We start from the raw sequence: 23,119 nt of genomic DNA on the forward strand, positions 1-23,119 counted from the left end.
CAATGAACATAAACCTACATGAGCATTTATAAAGACTTATTGCTGCAGCCGCTACATTGCTAAGCTGCCACTGTTGGGCCCTTGAGCAAGGCACTTAATCCTCTGGGCTCCATGGGTGCTGTATCATGGCTGACCCTGCGTTTTGACCTCAACCTCCAAAGCTGGGATAAGCGAAGAAAGAATTTCACAGTGCTGTAATGTATATGTGACAGAAACATAATAACTGTCACTGTCAGGTATTGATATTGTATGGTGGCCGAGAAGTTAATTTGTTTTGCACTTCTCGGCCACCGTAATATTGTCACCATGTAAAAATTTCATACATCAAAACTCCAAGTCAGCATCAGTCTACTGATGTCACTCTGTGTTATCTGACTCGGTCAACATGACATCATAGTTAATTGCATGACAGCACCTTTTGAACTGCTTACATACTGTATATGTTATGTGGAAAGCTATCGTACAAGACAAGAAGTTCACATGCTGTACGAGCTAGAAGAGTATCAGATTAGCGTGTGGTTTACATCTGTTAACCTTTCACCAGAAGCCATAAGGGACTTCAAGAAGAGACCGATACACAGTTCTTCCACCGCCGTTTTGTTTGACTGCGTCTACAGGGTATAGTGATGCAGTCTATACGAGACCACATGACACCTACTGAAAGTAGCTGCTGTGTGCTTTTGTACTACTTTACTGTATATAAGTGTCATTTGGAAAGGTATTCTACACTAACACAAGTGTTAACCAATATTCTAGGAATTCACACAACCTGGTTTGAGGAAGCTGAAGGGAAAAGAGCAGAGCTGAATTGGTACATGAAATTTTTACATGTTGCTAGGTACCAACATCAGTGTGAACATAACATTCAACATCTCTGGATTTTAAAAAATATTTTCTTATTTAAAACATAATTAAAAGTTTGTTTTTATATATTATGGTAGAAGCTTCATCTCTTTATCTAATTCCCCTTCAATTAGTCCACCTCAATTAGTTTTTACTCGTAAGCGGTGCTATGAGACTAGATCAATGGTTAATTTCCTTTGAAAAAAAATAACGGAATGTATTATCAGTACATCTTTATCCTCAGCCTTTTCTCTTTTCTTTTTTTTTTCTTTTTTTTTTGGAAAAAAGTGCTTTTATTATTATTTACTTACAAAATAAGCATCTTAAATAATCAGGGCATTGAAAAAGGACTCTTAATGGTATGAAGGAATTTATGGAATACATTTGGACAATAGTTTTGCTAATTATTTTGAGGCTAATTAATTAAACTATCTTCTCTTATAATTGTATTCATTATATTTGCTGTGCTTGGTTAAGAACATAATATCATACATTGATTTGGCTTAATGTCTTCATTAATATGTAAACCACTAGCCAGGAAAAACATGCAAGAAAAGCCCAGAGGATAAAAGTAATTAGGCACAAACTAATCACAATTTTAGAGAAATTGAGCACAGCTATTTGAATGAATCTAATGCTTCCATTTTGTTGTCTGTTAATAATATGGTTTATGAATTAATAGAAGAAAACAGCAGGTTCTATAACAGTGCAGTTATGTGCCTGTGGACACAGGAAGTATGTTCGTTTGCCATTCTTGCTAACAAATAGCTGTCAGATAACTTTAGTGTTAAGATTTCTGCTTGTGTAGCACTCAGGGGTCTTAATCTTATCCAAATGCACTCTGATGAAACAGATCTGCACTCTGTGGCTTGTTAGCAACCAGGCTGCTTGCAGAATAATGCTGCTCAGGATCCCCAGGACAAAATTATCACAGTTTCTGACTGACACACTGGTTATCTATAGTCTGTATTTGGGAGGAACACATAAACTCAAGGGATTTGCAAGGCTCATGTACACCAGTCTTCTGCGTTTATTATTTTAGAGAAAAGTAAAACAGATTTAAAGGCATATACAGTATATCAGAGAACAAATAAGTTTTTATTTCGTAGTGTTCTGTAGCTCACAAAACATTCTGTTCATCTCACGGTCATTTTAAAAGACAAAGCAGAGAGAAAGCACTTTTCCAACAGTTTCTTGTTCGTTTTGAAGCATAACCCAGGTTCATCTCCTGGTGCCTTATCCTTATCTGTCCGTCTCTCACTCTCTGTTTAATATCATCCCACATCCCTGAGGTCACTTTTCCGTCTTTTTGAAAAGAAATCCTTTCTGGAAGACGACGTGAACTCCACTAAGAAGAGCGAGTCTTCGTCAGCTGTCAGACAAAGAGCTTTTGAAAAGAGCTATCTGGTGATTTACCTGCCTAATAAATGACCTCTGCAGCACAACATGAGTGTAGAGTGAATTATCAGTCTGCAGCACAGCTTAGAGATGGATCTGAGCGAGCAATATCAAGGACTCAGCATCTCTCATGAGAGAAAGAATGAGTCAAGAGAATAGACTCTGCCTCAAGGGACACAATGGAAATGAAAACTGAGAAAGTCAAAAAAATGGAGTAGATCGCCTGCTTTAACAAGTCCATTTTTTAGATGTTATTGCTTTTTATGCTTCAAAATGACTTTAGGAAGTTTCAGTATGCAGACAGGAATGAATGTTAGCTTCTTTTCAGTGTAAGATAAAAAAAACGTGTGATTATTGGTCTAAGTATTTATTACTCTACTGGCTTAAGGCTAGTTTCTTCCTGAGCACAAATCATTTTAAAGCATAGAAGGTGTTCTGGACGTTTCTGACTAAAGTTTACATTTTGTGTTTCACTTCTTATAGGAGCCTGGAAGTCAGTTAAACTTGGAAAAGTGACAGCAAAGGAAAAGTGTGGCTTAGACCCAAAATACTACATTCTGAATATATTTCTTCTTCCTACATTGATCTTGGCTCAATAGTGTTAGCTTCTGTGACGCCTCTGTTAGAGAAATGATATGTAATGTCAGAATCCTTTTATGCTGAACATGTTATCAGCATGCAAAACGTTTGTCAGGGATGGATTCATGTATTACCATCTCAACAAACATTTTAAAATATCTCAGTTAAAAGCATTTAAAAGGAATATTGCATTTTCTGTGACAGGCATGTCCGCTTTATGTTTAAACACAAAGTCATAATCAGGAACTTAAACAAGTTTCTAAACAAATACCGTTATACTGTATAATTAACGTACTGTTATACTGTATACTCATCGCACACTTTTATAAAGAGTACTGACTTATTCATGCAATTATCTTATCAGCTACATCATACTTCATATCATGTGGCAGCAGTTGAATGTATAAAATCATGTCGATCCAGCCAGCAGCTTCAGGTAAAGTTCAAATCAATCATGAGAATGCTGAATACAATTTAATTTTGCTGATTTTACAGGCTAGTTCAAGTATTTACATAACAGCTGAACTTCTGGAGTTTTGTCACATAGAGGCAGTTCTGGGAAGGTCAATTCCTTAAAAAGGACAACAAGGCTACAGTAACTTGGATAACCACTTTATACAATCCTATTGAGCTGAAAAGCACCTCAGAATGCATAACATATTGAACCTCAAGGAAGATGGGCTTCAAGAGCAGAAGTCCAATTCGGGTTTAATTTCTGTCAGCCAAGAACAAAAATCTGCAGTGGGAACAGATTCAACAAAACCTGGACGGTTTGAGACTGGAAAACATAGCCTGGTCTCATGAATCTAGATTTATCTTCAGACACAGATGGTAGAGTCAGAATATGGTGCCACAAGCATGAATCTATAAACCTATATCTATAAAGACTGATGGAGGTGATGTACTGGTGTGGGAAAAGTTTTCTTGAGTTAGGGTTTGGGTTAGGGTTTGGGTTAGGGTTTGGGTTAGGGTTAGTCAGATACTGCATTCTGGAATGTTAATATAAATCATTCACCACGTGTGTGCCACAGAATAGTTGAGAATCCTTTCATACAGTGTTATTTAGTGAACATCTTTGGGATGTTGTAGAATGGGAGATTTGCAGTCTAAAAGTGCACATGAAAAATCTGCAGGAATTGTGTTTTATATACAGTAGTCATGTCAACATGCAGCAGAATCTCAAAAGACTTTTCCAACACCTTGTAGATTCTATGACTTGACAGGCCTATAAAATAAGTATTCCATTGTGCTGTAAAGTATATGCGGCGATAATGGCTTATATGACCAAATTTCAATTTATAACTTGTGCCAAGTGAATTTTTAGAACCACCACAGACAATATGTAAAAATAACTGGTATAAATATAGGTAAATAATTGGGTAGGATATAGAAAGTTTATAAACCCTGAAAGTTTATAGATGCTGTCAGAGTTGTGCAGACTTCTCACTCAAATAAACAACCCAGTCAGAAACAGGTCTGATTGAGTGCTGACTGATTCAGGTATCATATTATAAATCACATACATCACGCTACATCTACTGACCATTACGACATCTATATAGTTCACATTAAGAAATCTGTCTAAAATGTCTGCAGGTCAACTTGTGTGATTATGTGGTTTATGCTGATATTGTAAAGTGTGTAGGCTGTTTCATCATGAGTTGACTCGACCCAGTGCATTCTGGATTAATGAAATTGTGACCATTGCTTGGTCAGCTTATCCTTTAAACCATCATTTGATACTCATACAGTTTACAGTTTATAGTTCCTAATTTTGTGAGGGATTATACATTCATTCATTCATTCATTCATTCATTCGTTTTCTACCGCTTATCCGAACTACTCGGGTCACGGGGAGCCTGTGCCTATCTCAGGCGTCATCGGACATCAAGGCAGGATACACCCTGGACGGAGTGCCAACCCATCGCAATGCACACACACACACTCTCATTCACTCACGCAATCACACACTATGGACAATTTTCCAGAGATGCCAATCAACCTACCATGCATGTCTTTGGACCGGGGGAGGTAACCGGAGTACCCGGAATTTATTAAAAATCTTACCTTGTCCCATTGCCTGTCCCGGTCCAGTGTAATGACAATCATGGAAGGGTTAACAAGGTATCCATCACTGTTGAATGAAAAGTCTGTGTGATCCCATGACACATTCAGCATATGCCTGTGAAAAGAAACCAGTAAGGTTTTGGTCTGTAATGGCAGAAAGCTTGGTTAAAGTTATACCCAATTAATAATGCTATAATCCAGTAATACAAAGCTATGGGTTGCTCTGCAGCCAGCACTATTGTCAGAACCATTATATACAAAATTTATCAACACAACCTGACCAATCAGAATCATGAAATCAACAGCCTTGAGGTATTAGGGCACACAGAAAGTGCATTTGGGCAACCTTTGGAATTAAAAGTAAAAGCATGTTAAAACAAACAAAAAAAAAGTGTCTTGGTGTCAGTTTTTCAATACAAAGTCTAGTACAACAATTCATTCCAAGAATATCATTCCTTTCACTTTTTGTGAGGGATCCAAATAATAATTAGCATTATAAATGGTCCATTGTATTTCCATGTATAGAACAATAAAACAAGCTTTACATGTGCATTTGGTCACGTTAGAAAGCTTGAACCAGCTCGAACCAATTACCATCCCGAGCAGGGTGCAACTTACAAACACCTCTACCAATAGAATGCTAGAACATCTACAGCATTGGTTGTGGTTACTGTAGGACACAATCCAAGCAAGATTAAAAAAGTGTCCTCCCATCTTTCCCTCATGCCTGGTTATCTTTTGTCATGAGACATGTGAGACCCACCCTGTTCTAGGAATGACCATAAATGAATAACTTCTGTTTTACTCCTACAGAATTCAATGATATACTCGAGCTGATTAATCCCATCAAATAACATTAGAAAGATAGATAGAATCATTAATAACCTAAAATAGAACATCAGTGCTGGATTACACAATTAGGCTCCCAAAAAATGTAATGTGAAAGGGCTTTTTTGTAGTGTAACAGTTTTATTAAAAGTCACTGGTGTGACTAAAACTCATTTTATAACACACAAAACCGAGACGTTCTGAGTCTTGTTTTCATACCAGTATTTTAGAAAACTTCCTATCGGAGAGAAATTAACTTTGAAACGGCCAAAGAAAGGAAAAACGGTCAAATATTATAGCCAAACAAAAATCATGTTGGCCAGTAGAGCACAGAATTAACATGTCAAAGCACAATTACAAAACACCACGATTGCTCTTTTATTTTATGTTTCTTCTTTTTGTTTAGGATTTTTAAACCTTTAACTTTTTTTTTTTTTTACCTTGATTCATTTAAATATGTACTGTAAAAAACACCATTATAATTAGGACGAGATTTGAGGGATATTGGACAAGTTTTACACACACACACACACACACACACACACACACACACACACACACACACACACACACACACACACACACACACACACACACACACACACCAACTGACCTCAGCCTGCTGGCTACAGCATGTATGCTTATTTGTCATCTGTGTGAAAAGCCAGTGTAATCTCAATCCTCTGTAAATTCATTAACAACTGAATTGACTTAATCCTAAGCTGACTATCAGCAGGCTTAATTAAAATTGATTCAGCCGATGGCCTGGTGATGAGGGTGCATATAATGCGATTGGTACTATATGTTCATGCTCCAATTCCATTAAAGCACAGTTTAAATAAAAATATCAGTCTTCAGATCTCAATATTGGTTTGTCTAATTAAGCAGTTTTGTTAAGGAAACTTCTCAAGTGAAAACGGAGCTTGGAAACAAGTTTTAACAGTTGCATTGAAGCTTAATTATTATGATTTTCATTTTTGAATAGTATTTACAATCATTTAAAAGTTATTACATAGATTTTATTGTTGTGACAGAAATGAGTATTGATTACATATTAATTACAGTATTGAAGTGCTGTAAGAGGAAACTAGAGCTCACCGATACTGTGGAATATATCTGTGTAGGTTGTAGGCTCGTGACTCATGACACTGCTGAGTGTGTTCAGTTTCCATACAAACAATGACCTTGACTTATCCCAAACTCTGCATTCACTTGGTCTCTGCCCTAAAGCTCAGCTTCTGTCTGGCTGGTTAAAAATTTTTTTTAGACTAAATAGGATTTGCTCTGTGTTAGCTACTATAGATGATACCTGGCATTTTATGGTATATCCCATCATTCACTATTTCTTCTTCTGATCCCTGTGCCTGATATATACAGTACATCATTGAGGCTTTCATGGTAAACACTTCAAAGTACTGCTCCATAGCTCACAGATATTGTAGTTTCTACTATAACCTCTTATTACTCCTTCATTAAGAGGACTGTACTCTAATCATTCTTCTTGAGTATTTAAATACAATTCCTTAATAGTGGTTAATAGTAATAACTTGAGTATTGAGTGAAGAACTGTCCATTCATTCCTGCCTATTCCCTACATGCTTAGATGATGTATGCAACTATGAAATGGTGTAAAATTTGCTTTAAAAAATGACTTTTGGTTTTAAGGGCTTAAAAATTCAAGCATTTTCTTCACACTTTCTACTGCAATGGAAGCATAAAAACATAGGCTCATACTTGCAAATTTGTCAGGTTGGTTGACGTAACTCCTAAGCAAAGATACAAAGGTTAGGGTTCATACCAATCAACAACAAGTGTGTGATCTTTAGAAGAAGCTACATATTCTGTTTTGAATAAACATTGATGCATTTCTGAAATTGCTGCTCCTTTTCACATTTGCCCTTGTTGTGTTTTTGTTTTTGCCTTGGTGTTTTTGATTTGCCGTAGCGTTTTCAGGTTTGTTGTAGAGTTTTCTGATTTTCATTTGCATTTTTGGTATGCTTATGTGTAAGAGCCACTACAGCAACATCCTCTATTTATCCTTTTCTGCTAATCACCCCATCTCTTAGTCCCTCCCTCTCTTGGCTCACCTGAAGAGTGTGTCATTGTTTTCTGGCTGCACTGGACTGGACTGACAGTCAGCATGTCCATCAGGAACAAAGCCCCTGTGCTTGTGGAAACTCTCCACCGATTTCACTATGATAGCCACGCCGTCCCTCACCCTGTTCCTTAGACTCATCTTCCACCGGTCTGTGATGATGCTGATTAGGCCAACAGGGAAGCTGTCAGGTGGTGGGAGATTGGGGTTGCCCACTGCAAGACTGGGGACGATCCAAATATAACCAGGTCCAACCAGGCCCACTTCTCTGGCCATGCTAAAGAGATACTGAGCCTCTTCAAATGAGCAGTAGACGAGCAGCACCTGAGCATCGATCTGCTGTAGCAGACGCCGAGCACGCAGGTCATTCATGCTATCAGATGACATGTCAAATGTCAGTACGTTCTGTAGCTCCCACAGAAAGTACGAGGTGTCTGTGAAGGAGTGGATGTAGTCCACAAAGGCCTCATAACCAGGGTACTGGCTAGTCACCACTGCAAAACTGTCCCAATTGTACTCCTCCATTACTTTGAACATGCCATTGATCTGCTGCTCAATGGAAGCACCCAGCTGCAAGAAGTTGGAGCCATCATCCTGAAAAAGAGATTTGAGTATCGTGAGTAAAGACCACCAATTATTGTGTATATATAAATATATATGTACATATGACTACCTTACATGTTCTCAGGAATACTGATGAGGGAATGTGGTAGCCTAGTGGTAAAGGTGTTGGATTAACAATTATAAGATTTTGTGTTCAAATCCCAGGTCCACCATGTTGCCACAACTGGCATATAATACTCTATACTCTATGGTCTATACTCCTTTATAGACTGCATATGGAAACTGGCACACCGTCTTTAAACTGCCATTGCGTTTGTCAGCTTTGTGCTCAGGTCTTTATCAGTGAACGTTGCCAGGAAGGAATTAATGTTAAGTTTGCAATGAACTCAGGAATTACCCCAACCTATTAGTTTCCCAGAGGCACTAGGTTGCACAATTCCACTCGATTATAAACCGTTGTAAAAAGGACAACTGAGGATGGGTTCCCTTTTGAGCCTGGTTCCTCTCAAGGTTTCTTCCTTGCCACAGTCACCTCAGACTTGCTCATTAGGGATACATTTTAGAGATCTATAGTAACTTCATTTTAAACTTGAAATTTTTTATTCTAATTCTATACTTCTATAAAAGTGCTTAGAGACGATGTTAGTTTTTAATAATGCTATATAAATAAATGAATTGAATATAAATAAATGAAATTTAAAACAACAACAACAACAATAATAATAATAATAATAATAATAATAATAATAATAATAATAATAATAATAGGAACTAAATAGAATGAATAGAAATGAAAAGAAGTATATGAAATAGAATAATCTTTTATCTTTCAATAACACAAGAAATATCAAATAATACAATGATATAAACAAAAAGTTATTTTAAATGCTGCTTGCAGAAAACTGAATGTAGATAACCCAGTCTTGTTCTCACCTCAGTACCACGTGACATGAGATGATTTCCTTCACCTTAGATTACAGCTGAACATCTACCATGGCACCATTTTCACAATGCTTCAAAACTTTACACATAATGCTGTTTTACTCTCATGGTCTAGTGTCCTTCAAAGAAAATGTTTGGAGCATTGTGAAAGTAGGCTAAGCCTGCTCATGTAACTGGAAATGAGAGATGTTCTGGTTTATTCCACCCGGTATGCAATGACCCCTTTCAATGCTCTAAAAATCACAAAGCTTTTCTCACTGACTGATCTTTGGCCTTAATATGACACACTTTAAGGGCATATTAGAAGAATGAGTTAAAAAAGTAATTTCATTGTATCTGTAGTCATGCACAGGACCATTTCAGTTATGTGACTCATTTTCTATAGTCTATTATCACTGTATGTTAAACCTTCAGTATTCTGGTGTTATTGTAAGATTTTCAGACTTGTGTAATATTTACATGACTGCATTAGTGCTGATTATTTTTATCTTTAACAGTGATTTCTTAAAATATTGACCGTATTAGACCGTGTTACAGAACTTTCAACTGTTTTGTAATTAGTTTTATTACATTTTAATATTTTTAATAGTTTGGCATAGTGGTTTAGAGGATAGAATTTCTGCACTACTGTTTCATAAACCCCAGTTTTATCCTGGGCTCCGCAGTTTTCTCCCATCTCACAAAATGCCAGTAGGTGGATTGGCGACTGTAAATTGCTCCTAGCTGTGAATGTGTGTGCGTTTTGCCATGACGTCAACCATCCAGGTTGTATCCTCATCTCACACCCAGTGGAACGCTCAAGATCCACAGCGATACTAACCAGGATAATGTGGTTACAGGAGCTGAATGAATGTTAAATATACATATAAAGAAAAACTATTTTTGTGTTTATTGTTGATCTGAGATTTAAGATTGGGATTGGGATACAAATACTTAAAGCTGAGGATAAAGGTGTGGATGTCAGTGCTGTGTTTCTTTCACACACAGGCGTTCCATAAAAAATGGTTTCCTGAAGACTTGAACTTAAAGTCTGAGCAAAAATCCAGTGAAGTGAAAATTCATCTAGAATAGGTCAACGATCAGAGATAATAGAATATGCAAAGAGAAATTGCGCTCTTTAAAACATCCGAAATGTTACAGTCTGCTGCAGTTTGGTCACAATTAATACTGAGGAGAAAGAGTGACACTTAAGTCTCCGCTTAAGATCTCTCCATATGGAAATGTTTAAGAATGTGAAAGTGAGCATCGGGCAAACTAAGCCGAAAGCAATTCAGACAACATTAAAAAAAATAATAATAAAAAACTGTCATAGAATGTCTTTAGACAAATGTTTAGGTGAGTAGGGAGACGCAATGATGTATCACATTTATTTATTTATTTTATTACAGTATTAAATGCATATATTGTATACAATGGCTGTTTGTATTATTGGGCAATGTCCTTCATTTATAAAGCGCTACATTTACAATGCCCCATCTTCTATGCTCACAACCCCAGTGCCTGCTTCAACAAAAATTATTACTATCATTGATTTATTCCCTGTCAGGGCAGCCAGTGGCATGAGTAATGCATCAATCCATGATTGCCTTGCAATAGAGAATGTGCTTTGATTTCTCATTTCAGAGCAGCTCTATGGACACTTGCTCTGATTAGATGTGATAGACAGAACACACTTTTAACATTCTAATGTTTCCTCCTGAATCTGGATTGTGATCTCTAACTACTAATATCAGTTTTTAAGAATACTGTCTGAAGCTTGTCTTAAAAGACAACAGATGACTTTTCTTACTTTCTCTTCAGCTATGCATAAGATTAAACCTGGTAATGATGGAATATTGCCCTAATATGCATAGTAATTGAGCAAAATATCCCCAGGATAAAATAGGTTCAAGGCTAATTTTCTCTGCTTCTGTTTACCGGGAAAGCAAAGAAAAGACGTCTAATACGTAGCAACGTTGGCAGACTAGCATGACCAATTGCCTGCTGTCTAATCACTGATTACCTGTGATATATTTTTTTTTTTAAAACAAACTGCATCAGGCAGTACCAAAATACTGAAAATAAGAAATAAGACCAGATAAATGCAGCATCACATGTTGATTATCTGCTATTGACTGGATCAACACCTCAGACATCTTTAATGGTTAATTCTAAACAATCAAGTACTATTTATTAAGGTAAGGTAAGCACATTAGCTCTTAACATTAAGTCTTAGTTACTTAGTCTTAAGTTAGCAGCTTAGCAGAAAACTTCCACAAGCCATCCACAACTAGGACCCAGGGGATACAAAACTGTGTGTCCTTCTTCTTTGTCAATCGACACTATCCAATGGACCTCTCTGAGCTCAGAGAAGTGGAAGAGGACAGAAAGCTTAATCATGCTGGTGCTCATTCTGCATTACAGAGCAGCGTGACACGCTCAGGAGAATGAGCTATCAGGCTATACAGGTCTCAGAGGAAGCATGTGTTAGCCTTCACCCACCATGCTTTGTAACTGTGTTACTACCTGGTGGATGAAAATTGAAACATCTAATTTTCTGGAGAAAATACAGTAGGGAAAATACTGTTTCTGGGAACAGTTACCAGTAAACTAACATATTTATAGTATAGTATAGTATAGTATAGTATAGTATAGTATAGTATAGTATAGTATAGTATAGTATAGTATTTATAGTCTAATGCTAGGATTTTACTGTAAATGTAATATAGAGTGTGTGATTAGTAGTAAGCTATTTAGTTACGGTTTTGCAGGAACTGGAAGAATGTGAGTTTCTTCAAATCAGTCCTATCTGTGTATTTAACCAGTAATCTAGTGTTTACTCTTCTAGAAGTTTGCTTTTGAATTTGTGTGGAAAGAGTAATGATGTTGATTGTGTACAGTACATATGTTCATATCTTTCTTAGATGGATGTCTACAGTCTTGAGTCAATACTAGTTTGAGAGGTGATACATCCCAAAATTATTTATATAACATATTATAACATTTACATCCCTGGGACAGGCGAAAGCAGAAGCCATGGCTTTGTCACAGAGACTGACAAGCACAGAAATGCAGAAATGTTGGCAAAGAAAGATCTAAACAGAGAAAATAGTGAGAAATGTCATTAATTTGACAACATTTATAAATAATATAATAAATAAATTATAAGTCCTCCACAGGGGGGTAAAACACAGTGCTGATAATTCAGTATAATCACAATATTGCTCATGCGGTATTGCTTAAATTTAAAAAAGCAAATATCGCACATAGGCTTTGCTCATACTGAGTCATTCTATATTGATTCTGTGTTTGGTTAGTGAAGCTGTGTCATAAATATTCAGAGACACGTTGTAGAAAAACAGAAAATAGTATGAGGACAATTGAAGTGAATTAAATTCATTTATTGGGTCGTGATGTACCTATTACGCATCATTTGTTAACTAAATTATACCAATTATAGCACTAAGGAAAATTTATTTATAAGTCAAGGTTACTGTTAGGATGTCACAAATCAAAATGGATTTTATTGTGTTTTCTCCTCTTCCTTTGGCAGGCTGGGCAGCAGGGTGGCACTCTGTGAGAAAGGGTATTTAATCATGCCTGAACCCGAGACAGCTGTCATAGTGCCATGAGGCTTTGCCATGGCGCACATTAATGAGGGCTGTGCCACATAAGCTGTATCTTTGAACACCGACCTTGGTCGCTCGAACACTTTACAAGATCTGTCTTTCTTTGCCAGCTCAATATACTGTAAACTGTGTACCATCAACACAGCATGAGTGAAGTCATATTTCAAAAGTCTGCCTGGTTAGTCATTGAATAATTATGCAATTATGGTGATAGTCATTTTAACTGTCTGTTTAAAAAAATATGTTCAGGAAAAGTTGAGGTGGCAGGTCAGTCAACATCATCTCTGACATCCCGTCACATGAGACATTTTTTTTTCTGACTGTGCAGCACTTACACTAAGAATTTACAGGCAGATAAATCAACTTCATTATGAAAATCAATATCACACCAAACCTAGACAGCCAGGTAAAGTGTCAGCTCTAATCATGAATCAAAAAACAGGCAGTAAAATGTTTACAACAAAACTGCAAGAATCAATAGTCTATTTACAGAAATTAGAATAATTAATAAACCTTGAAAGCTGAATTTACACAGTTAACTGATTAACGTTTTGTAATGCTCCAACTTGATAACGTTCCATAATGCGTTAATTAACATTAACAATTTACAGACCTCATTCAAGTAAACACACGTTTTATTTCCCATTTGTCTAAGTATGATCTAAGAAATGGTAATGTTTTCTGTTAGGAAAAGTTTATGTAATATATCTGGAAGGGGTCTCAGTTGTCAGCACTTCATAGCACTCAGTAAAACAAGAGAATCTTCAGGACACAAGACTCATTTATGGTATTAACTGACATCATTGTTGGGTTTGGTTTACTGTCTATATGTATTTAGTACTGTTTGGCTTTTTTGTCTATTTCATGCACATCTGCAGATGGAGTTGTTGATATATTTACAAGAGGTGGTATCGATTCTGCTGCTGTATAAAAGACCATATCTTTGATTTGGAATTAAAACTGAAATATTAAAAAATTTAAATATAATATTTACCTAAAGAAATCTTAGTCATCCACTTTAGTTTAGTTCTACTATCAGCTTCTATATCACCAAACCTACTTTTTGCTAAAACAAAGTCATTAAGTCCCCAAATTTGCTCTGCTGTATCATACAACAACCTACTGTTCTGACTAGTGACAAGAGAAACAGCAGGCATGTGACTCAATGGGATTCAAACCCTGATAGAGCTTCAACTAAAGGTCTGGATACAGTGGCACAATACAATTAGCGACAATGTGCATTTACATAAGTGATGAGTTATTTATTTAAAATTTGTTATGAGTTATCAACTATTGGCAGAACAAAATTGGATAATTATAGGGCAAATGACCTCAGGGAGGAATATTACACTGCAAATGACACTTCATGGCCTCAGAGAGACCAGACAGATGCCCAAATTCCCTTACAAAGCTCCAAAATCCATTTATCTATTGGACAGCGAAGTAAACCTGAGTAACATATGGAGGAGAGAGAGGGGAAAGCGTTATTACCCAAACAGCTGCTAGGACCTAATGAAGTTGTGGAGGCCATAATGTCCAATTTCCTCTGACTCCCATGTCTGAATATTTACTGGTGATTGTCCAGCAGATCAGCTGAATGAGGAAGTCATCTCTCACTCTAAAACTTTTACATAACTTTTACAATTTTGTATTCTCCAAGAAGGATTAATAAAAGTTTCTTATATTATCTCATCATATCTTGCCTTATTTTGTCTTAATCTTATTAAATATATTTCCCTTCTCCCAAAGGTGTATAAACACTTTTTTTGCACATACCTTATTTATTTAGCCAATTGTGTTGCAGTAGTGCAGTGCATAAAATCATGCAATCAGTGGCTATCTTCGTGTCTGTTGTGTCTTTTATCGTTCAGTTTCAGTGATCCTGTGCCTAATTAAGCCTCACGCTCCTGTTTTTGGCTAACAGGAGCAGATCTTGATATGGTCTTCTGCTACTGTAGCCCATTCACCTAAAGGTTGGATGTGTTTTTGAGATGTGTTTCTGCTCACCGTGGTTGTAAGGAGTGATTATTTTAGTTACTATATCGTTCCTGTTGGCTTTAATCAATCAAGCTATTTCCTTACACACTGAACAATCGCCCACTGGATGTTTTTCTGCACCATTCTGAGTAAATTCTAGTGACAACTGTTATACTAGATATCCTAAAAAGTTTCTGATACACACAAACCAACCTGTCTGGCATCAACAACCATGGTCAAAAACGACACATTCACACTTCACCATTCTGACATTTTATGTGAGAGGTAAATAAAGCTATTAAGCTGTATTTGCATGAATGTATACATTCGCTGCTACATGATTGGCTACTTAGATAAATTCATGAATGTTTACGTGTATAGTTATTTCTAATTAAGTGGAATTTAAACCCCTCTGCTAATGGCAATTGACATTTTGCTAATATTACACAGTACTTGGATTGTTTTGACCTGAAAATGATCTGATACACAGAAATAATATCTGGACCATAGTTTAACAGATGGACATGAAAAACATGCTGCATTTGTCTTTGCACATTCTCATCTTAGCAATGGTTCGAATCCTCATTCACAATTATCTGTATAGAAGCCATAAAAGCATTTTAATTTTCTGCTGTGTGGAGCTGATAGAACTGCTGTGTTTCACTCTGACTGCTCGTATTCCAAGTAGTCATACATTACCAGTCAGAGGAATGTAATCTGTGAGTGTGCTTATTTTATTGTAATTAAAATCTGGCCCTGAAGATGAGACTTGATGAGAAACTCATGCTTTTCCATCCTGTGGGGATGAAGACAATTCCACACTGGTCTGTTTTACAAATGTCTTCTTTTTAATAGCACTTTGGACATTTAAAATGGATCACTAGCTGGAACACAATCACGTGAATCATATTAGTGCTTATGTGGGAGGGAAATGTATGTAAAGCTGTGAAGTATGAAGAGCCCTGAAGTTCTCATTAAGAGCTCCTCAATGGCCAAGTATTCATTTTCTTTTTTGGCATTCCCATTACCTACAGATGTTATGAGGCTATACATTTATATTCATAATTCAGTTTTAAATTTCTCCTCGTATCTGCGTGACTGATTGAAAGGATAGGATTATAGTCTTGCTGTTTGCATACGATGCACCTAATTTGTACAAATTATATGCATAAGTACACATAGGGAGAAACAGCAGAGGGCATTTTTCTGTATCCATGTGATTCCTTATCACAGTGCCAAAAGTCACCAAAGCTGAGCTGACTAACTGAGGATGTTAATGATAATGACAGTCATGACCCTGTTAATTATCATTATAATTACCCCAGCAATGTGCTGGATGGAGGGTTTTCTCGAAATGGACATTTTGCTTGCCTCATTGGGAGCCACAGACGTCTCACTATATTATGTTTATGTTCTGCTTGTACTGGGGATGTAACTGAGCACATTATACTAGTTACATACATTATACATTATTAGCAAAGAATAGGTCTAATTTGTTCTAAAATGCTTCAACTATTTTGGATTTACTTTTTTTTTTGAATGCTTGCCAGTGAGGTTCGTATAACATCTGTGTCATGATTATGTTGAAAGCAACACTTGACTACATTAATCATCACCCCCTGCAAGTCACATGACCTTGTCACATGTCTCACTGAGCACTCACACATGTTCTGTGGTTCTTCTTATCAGCATCCCAAATTAAGATCTGGTTTCTGTGAGCTTGACTGTCATGCTTCTTTTGATGTCTTGTTTGGTTTTCTTGCATTGTCTTATCCATGTCTTTGCTTATAAAATGTATATTTTACTTTTTTGGTTTGATGTTCCTTTTCTATTGTGCAAAATAGAGCATGCATTTGCTTTAAGTTTCCACCTACATGTCTGTAATTGACTGAAATTGAGGAATTGTCAGAATTCGCAAAACATATAAACAGTACTGGCATTTCTACATGTTCCCCTTCAGTGTTTCTAGAACCGTAGTTTTTATGATAATTAAAACCAAAATATGACAAATATACCCAGCTGACACATGGACAGTGACCTAAGCACCAAACTCTGACCTTGTATGGCAAGACGACAGCAGACCCCCCGCTGATGCCTACAATGGGCACAGACGTCTGCGTGGAGATGAAGTCCAGGATCTGTGCCACAGCCTCAGAACCGATGTTGTCCTCGAAGACCACCCCATGCACGCGATTAGCAGCCAGTGTGTCACAGATGCGTGTCAACAGTGCCCGAGGATTGCTGTCATTCACCAGCACTGTGATGGGGTTCACCTCCAAAGGCAGGTCCAGGAAGTTCTCCCGGCTCAGGCGCCCTTTAATCTCCACCTGGTAGGCAGAGCCACTAAACACCACTGCTACGTTCACAGTCGGATCAGGCATCGTGAACGGCCGGCCCCAGCAGCAGTGCCAGGCACAGACTAACAGCATCAACAGCAACGGCGGCCACAGAGCATCGCTCAGGAGGCCTAGACGAACGCCCATCTCACTCGCCTACTGCCTGCAGGGTAAACAAGCAAGAAACAACATAAGACAGTTTTTGCTTCAGTGTGTATAATAAGATTTCTTACCAAGTGAAAAGAAATTAGCAAATAGATTTCGAGCTAATTGGATAATTAGCATCATTTACAAGAGACCTTAAAAGAAAAACAGCCAATTTATCATACTAATTTTAATTAGTTAAATATTTAGTATACAATATTTCATTGCACTGACAATTGCATAAGAACACAGTCTTAAGAACACAGAACACAAAGCTCTCACAGTCCACATATTGCTATATAAATCACAGAAGGTGAAAATAATATTGGATCGATAATCAAACAGAATCACTGGTAGTTATTTTATCATAAAATCTAACTTTATTATTTACATTTAAAATCTAATTTTAAATGTGTCACTGATTTTAAATGTCCTTTTCTACCCAATAAAATATATCATCAATCTAATTGCATATTCATACAGAAATGTTTGTTTGTGTTTTTGTTGATATAGTAGTTTCCTACAGTGTGTACTATATACTGTATAATCACCATTCACATTACATACAATTCATCATAAAATTTAAAAAAAAAGTGTTTTTAAGATGTATATTATAAAAATATATAAAGTGTTATATTGTAACCTCAGTGTTATATTGTTATACATTGTAACCTCAGCCTTCTGTTATTTCGTCTCATTTTTTTCTAATCAACAATGTTTCTGTCTTTGTTCTTTATGCAATAAGTATATGAGAGGCCATTAGTGGCTTGGAGAGGAGGTATTTTTAGACAGGCACGTGCAGACTGGGGCATTCGCCCTGTGCCCTGTCGGTGGACAGCAGCTGCACTCACAGCCGTCACTCTGTACCAGCGCAGCCCGACAGATGGTGGACACCATGAAACAAAATCTCATTTTTTACTAAACAGAGAACATGGGGTTCTAGGCCTTCTCTCCTTTTTTTTTTATCTCAATTTTATAGATTCTGACTTAATCTTCCAAATAAAAAGATCATGGACTGTGTTATTGTGCCAAGACATTTGTGTTATCAGAATTTTGCAGCTGTTGTGCTCATCTGTTTTAAGGCTTCTATATGTAGTGTATTGCATAAGAATTCACAACTACATTTTGTAGTGTTACAACCATAAATTGGATTATACATTCACTGTCTACTTTATTAGGTACACCTGTACTCTTGCTTATCCATGCAAGAAACTGGACAGTGGAGGACTTGAAAAGTCTGTGTCCACTATAGCTCCAGGAGTGGAACCCATGTGGTTTTCTGCTGTTGTAGCGCAATAGCCTAAAGGTTCAATGTGCTATGCATTCTGGGTTACTTTTCTGCTCAGCGTAGTTGTAAAGCGTTATTTGAGTTACAGTAGCCTTCCTAATCTTGTGAATCTCCCCTGACTTTTCTCATTAACAAGTCGTTTCCACTTGCACCAATTGCTCGCTTACTGGACCCTTTTGTTTTTCACAGCATTCTGTAAACTCTCCATACTACACTTGAAGTCACATCTCAGCTAATGTTCCTAGGAGAAACCATGCACTAAAATTGAGAGACTTTGTAATAAGTCCAGGCAATTTAATGACCAAGTTGGTGAATACTTATGCAAGACGAGTTTTCAACAAGAATTTAAAATGAATCTTATTTAGAACTATTTACCATAAATAGGGCATAACTCTTCTATATCCCCAGTGCTGTTAAACCGTTTTAAACTGAGCTTGTGTGCCTGAACATATAAAAACATAACTCGGATAAATGATGAATGTCCATTATGTATATGTCTATCAGAATCCCAAGGCTAGCTGTTATAGAGATTGTGCTGCTTTAGCTTCAGTTTGAGTGGAAGTGAGACTAATCTTATCATGCTGACCAAATTTACCATGTGTTATGGGCCAGACACTGCATAATCCCCTATAATCTCCTCCATGTCATGGCACATGGCCTAATGGTATCACCTTATCAAGTGTGACAGGGCTTAATACTCATATAATTATACCAGCTTTAACATTAGATGACATGATCTTTCTATAGTGATGGATGTGTGATGCTGTATTTGCAAAAAAAAATTGGCACCATCAGAAGTATTCTATTTATCCATTACTGTGTGGTTGTTGGATTTTGGTTGGCATGTTGATGCATTGCTATGTTACAACTTTCACTGAGTTTGTTTATAAAGAGATTTGCATTTCCTTTCATGTATCACAACTTTCAAGAACATGAAGGTTGATTGTGTGAATACATGTGTGCCTGATGCCCTGTTTTGGACTAGAAGAATTCCATCCAAGGTATTTCCACTACTCACATCTAGTGCTCCTATACAGTATAAGTCTCCTAATCTGATTCTACCCTCAGCAAGAAAAAGTGGTTATTAAGATGAATAAATGAATGAATGAATGAATGAATGAATGAATGAATGAATGAATGAATGTGGTTGTTAATTAAAGTAATTCTACAAATAACATTTTCATTGGATTTTAAGGTGATTCAATTAAGGGTAATGTTTATAATGCTACATAGTTACCCCTATATTGGTAGGTAATTTCAGTTAACTGACTTAAACCTACATAAATGTTCATAAAGGCTTATTTCAAAAGGTGTCATCTGTCCTAAAGACTGATTTGACTGACTAGACACATTCCTGGCTAGTTTCTATCTGACTGTCATGATAACTGACTGTAGCTCAGTGCAGAAGTGATATGTCAGAGTGCTAATTGTTATGATATGATATGGCTTGCCAAGTGAGTTATAATTCAGCTCATAAATTTTCTTACGAATACTTACGCCAATGCCATGACATTGTGATGACAGTTATGAATATTATCTCTATCCCTAAATTAGACCGAAGTTACTTTTGACATTTGAGATATCATCACCATTATCTTACACTGAAATAGCAGACATTCACAGAGGTACAGTTATTATAGTTGTAATGTCGGCTGGAAATCAACTTTTAGTACAACTGTATACCAACATACAGTAAATCTGTCACTTGCTTGATTAAAGTAGTTTTTATGTCAGCTTTTTATGTCAGATGATGGAATAATATCTGGTGGAATAAGACTTGATAAATATATATGAAGGTTTATGTCCGATTTTGTGTACAAACACTGCCTTTCAAGAAATGTTACTGATATTTAATGTATATATGATTGCCTAACATTGCTTTAAACATTACTACAGTAAATGTTTATGTTACACTAGCAACAAGTCATTTTTAGTTGCTTGATGCTTTGCAATTAATTCTAACATAATGTTTATAAGCAGCTTACTTCTGCATTAGTTATCTTTGTTGCTTTGCACCTCTAGGGTTTGGGGTTTGATTCATGCCTCTGTACTATGCGTGTAGTTTATATGTTTTCTCATGCTTCAGGGGTTTCCTCTGGGTACTCTGGTCTCTTCAGTCCAAAGATCTGAGTTGTAGACTGTAGTGTGTGATGGTGTGTGCAGTTGTAGCCTGTGATGGTTTGATGTCACCTGCCTGGTGCCCTAAGTCCCCTGGGACAGACTCTAGCAGCCCTGTGACACTGTATAGTATAAGCAGTAGAGACGGGAGGATTTAGGTCGCTAAAGGTGACTTTAGTAAGAGAAAACTCCTTGAGGAAGAAACCTTTAAAGGAACCAGACTCAAAGGGAATTCATCCCCTTTTAGGTAATGGATTATAAATCATTATTCTTTCAGCATAGTATGAGCATATTTTTTATAACGTCTTTATAATTACTGCAGCAGTAGATTGCTAATTTGATAATAGCATTATAGTATATAATAGCATAGCAGGAGGCTTTGACATAGTACAGAAATATGGCCAGTTTTACTCAAAATTGCTGCTGGGTGTGAACAGGTGTGTGGCTTTTGTTTTCTTTCCAGGGTGTATTTTTTCCTTGTTATAGGCCACGACCCTCACCAGGGTAATGCTTTAGATGAATAACTGGCTCTTTATATAGGTTAGGTGCAAACACTGTTAATCATGAAAAGACATAAACCCCTTGAAATGTTCAATAGCAAAAATAGAGGGTGAATTTCCCCCCCTGGCTGGAGCAAAGACAGGAGTGGAGGTGGAATTCTGAAGGTCAAGTGCGTGAGGGATTACTATAATGATGAGAAGCGGAGAATTAAACAGATTGCCTGAAAGACTCATCCATGAAGTAGGTTTCTTAATTGCCATATTTAATGTGAGGTAAACAGAAATATGAGACCTACAGCAACCGATATTTCATTTTATCATAATATCAATTCCAAAGTCAGAAAACGGTTAAAGATTATCTTATAAAGAAAACTGATTCATTTTGTAAGACACCATTATATGCACCTATAAGAAGGTTTTACGTTACCAGAAAGTAAATATGTCATTTAAAAAAAAAAAAAAAAATTGAATTTGCATAATTGTCACCTGGTCAAAAAGTTGTAGTTTGACCTTTAACCAAATAAGTGAGGCTGATGCCAAATAAAAACTAATTGTCATACAGTATTGCTGACCCTTTTAAATCTTCTGAATTTTAAATTGCACTCACACACAGGCATGTAAAATTTATGCTCCCTAGACATGTAATCCAGTCTACAAATCTGCATGTATCCAATTCCCCCCTCTCTCTCTCTCTCTCTCTCTCTCTCTCTCTCTCTCTCTCTCTCTCTCTCTCTATCTCTCTCTCTATCTCTATCTCTATCTCCCCATAGCCTCAGAGCTTAAAACTGTGTCATTTTCCCTGCCTATCCCCAGTTTCTGTCAGTAGCAATTTTCAAATGTGTGACCTCCCCCCTCTCAATCTTTACTGCTCTTGGCTCTTTTGCAGTACAGCTTGGCCTGAGAGCACACAGCCCAGATTAGATCAAAGCAGGAGTCAAAGAACCAAGCTTGGCACCCAACAATCCACAAACTGCTCTCTGCCACGTCCGTCTCTTCCGCTCTAATATCAGTGCATATTTACAAATGAAAGATAAAGATTTTTTCATTCTCAAATGATGGGACAGGACGGGGACACTTTCTCCTTTTAGACAGATGAATCTCAATTGCAAAGAACTACAGAGTCGGGATTCTTCGTTAAGCTTGCTGGTTTACCACCCTCTAGTGGGAAAGTTGGAGAGGAGAAACAGACATAAAAGAAACCTCAATAAATATAACAAAAGTGCATGTGGTTTTTCATAAACTGCAGAGACACATTTACCAGCAAATAAATATAGCCAACGTTTAAATAATCAGTGAGTCACAGTGGAAAATGTATTGGACGAAGCTAAAATTATGCTTAATTATCATGCCAAGTTTTTCAATTAATAAATTGAGTTAAATAAAACAATATCGATGCAAATCAAACTTTGGCTTTGCCTTTGTTAAGTTAAACATTGGACTGTTTAATAGAAATGTTGTGCCACTTACAGCCTGTTACTCTATTTAGAGTAACCAACCTACTACACCACACTGTTATATCTAACACAGTTTTATCCATTTTTACATATAACAGATAGATCTTTTTTGTTTTGATTTATTCCAGATTATCTGGATCTATTAATATGATTGGTTTACAGGTTTAGGTATGATTGGGGTTGTTGTGTGAGGAAGAATATTTCAAAACAGACTGTTATTGCAGAGGATGTTTTTCAGGGTAGGACAGTATGGTGGAGAAGTGCGTAAGTGTAGTATGGCTGGAACAATTGGATGATTTGGATCAATGAACTGATGTATAAGGCAACAATTGTAATGAATCGAAGAGACAATCATAATTAACAATTATCATTATCATA

At 36.7% G+C, this 23,119-nt stretch overlaps 1 protein-coding gene across 2 annotated transcripts in view; it reads right to left on the reverse strand.

The window, feature by feature from the left end:
* grin2ca (glutamate receptor, ionotropic, N-methyl D-aspartate 2Ca) overlaps positions 1-23,119 on the reverse strand; it is a 53,362-nt gene that overhangs the window by 15,519 nt on the left and 14,724 nt on the right. For both annotated transcript variants that reach the window (XM_027141686.2, XM_047800616.1), the window contains 3 exons: positions 16,959-17,400; positions 7,803-8,404; positions 4,888-5,002 (listed from right to left, as the gene is read on the reverse strand). In XM_027141686.2, coding sequence (XP_026997487.1) covers positions 4,888-5,002; positions 7,803-8,404; positions 16,959-17,384 — 1,143 coding nt within the window. In that variant the 5' untranslated portion in view covers positions 17,385-17,400. The remainder of the gene's footprint in view (positions 1-4,887; positions 5,003-7,802; positions 8,405-16,958; positions 17,401-23,119) is intronic.

This window comes from Tachysurus fulvidraco, chromosome 15, assembly GCF_022655615.1.
Source record: "Tachysurus fulvidraco isolate hzauxx_2018 chromosome 15, HZAU_PFXX_2.0, whole genome shotgun sequence".
Classification (NCBI taxonomy): domain Eukaryota; kingdom Metazoa; phylum Chordata; class Actinopteri; order Siluriformes; family Bagridae; genus Tachysurus; species Tachysurus fulvidraco.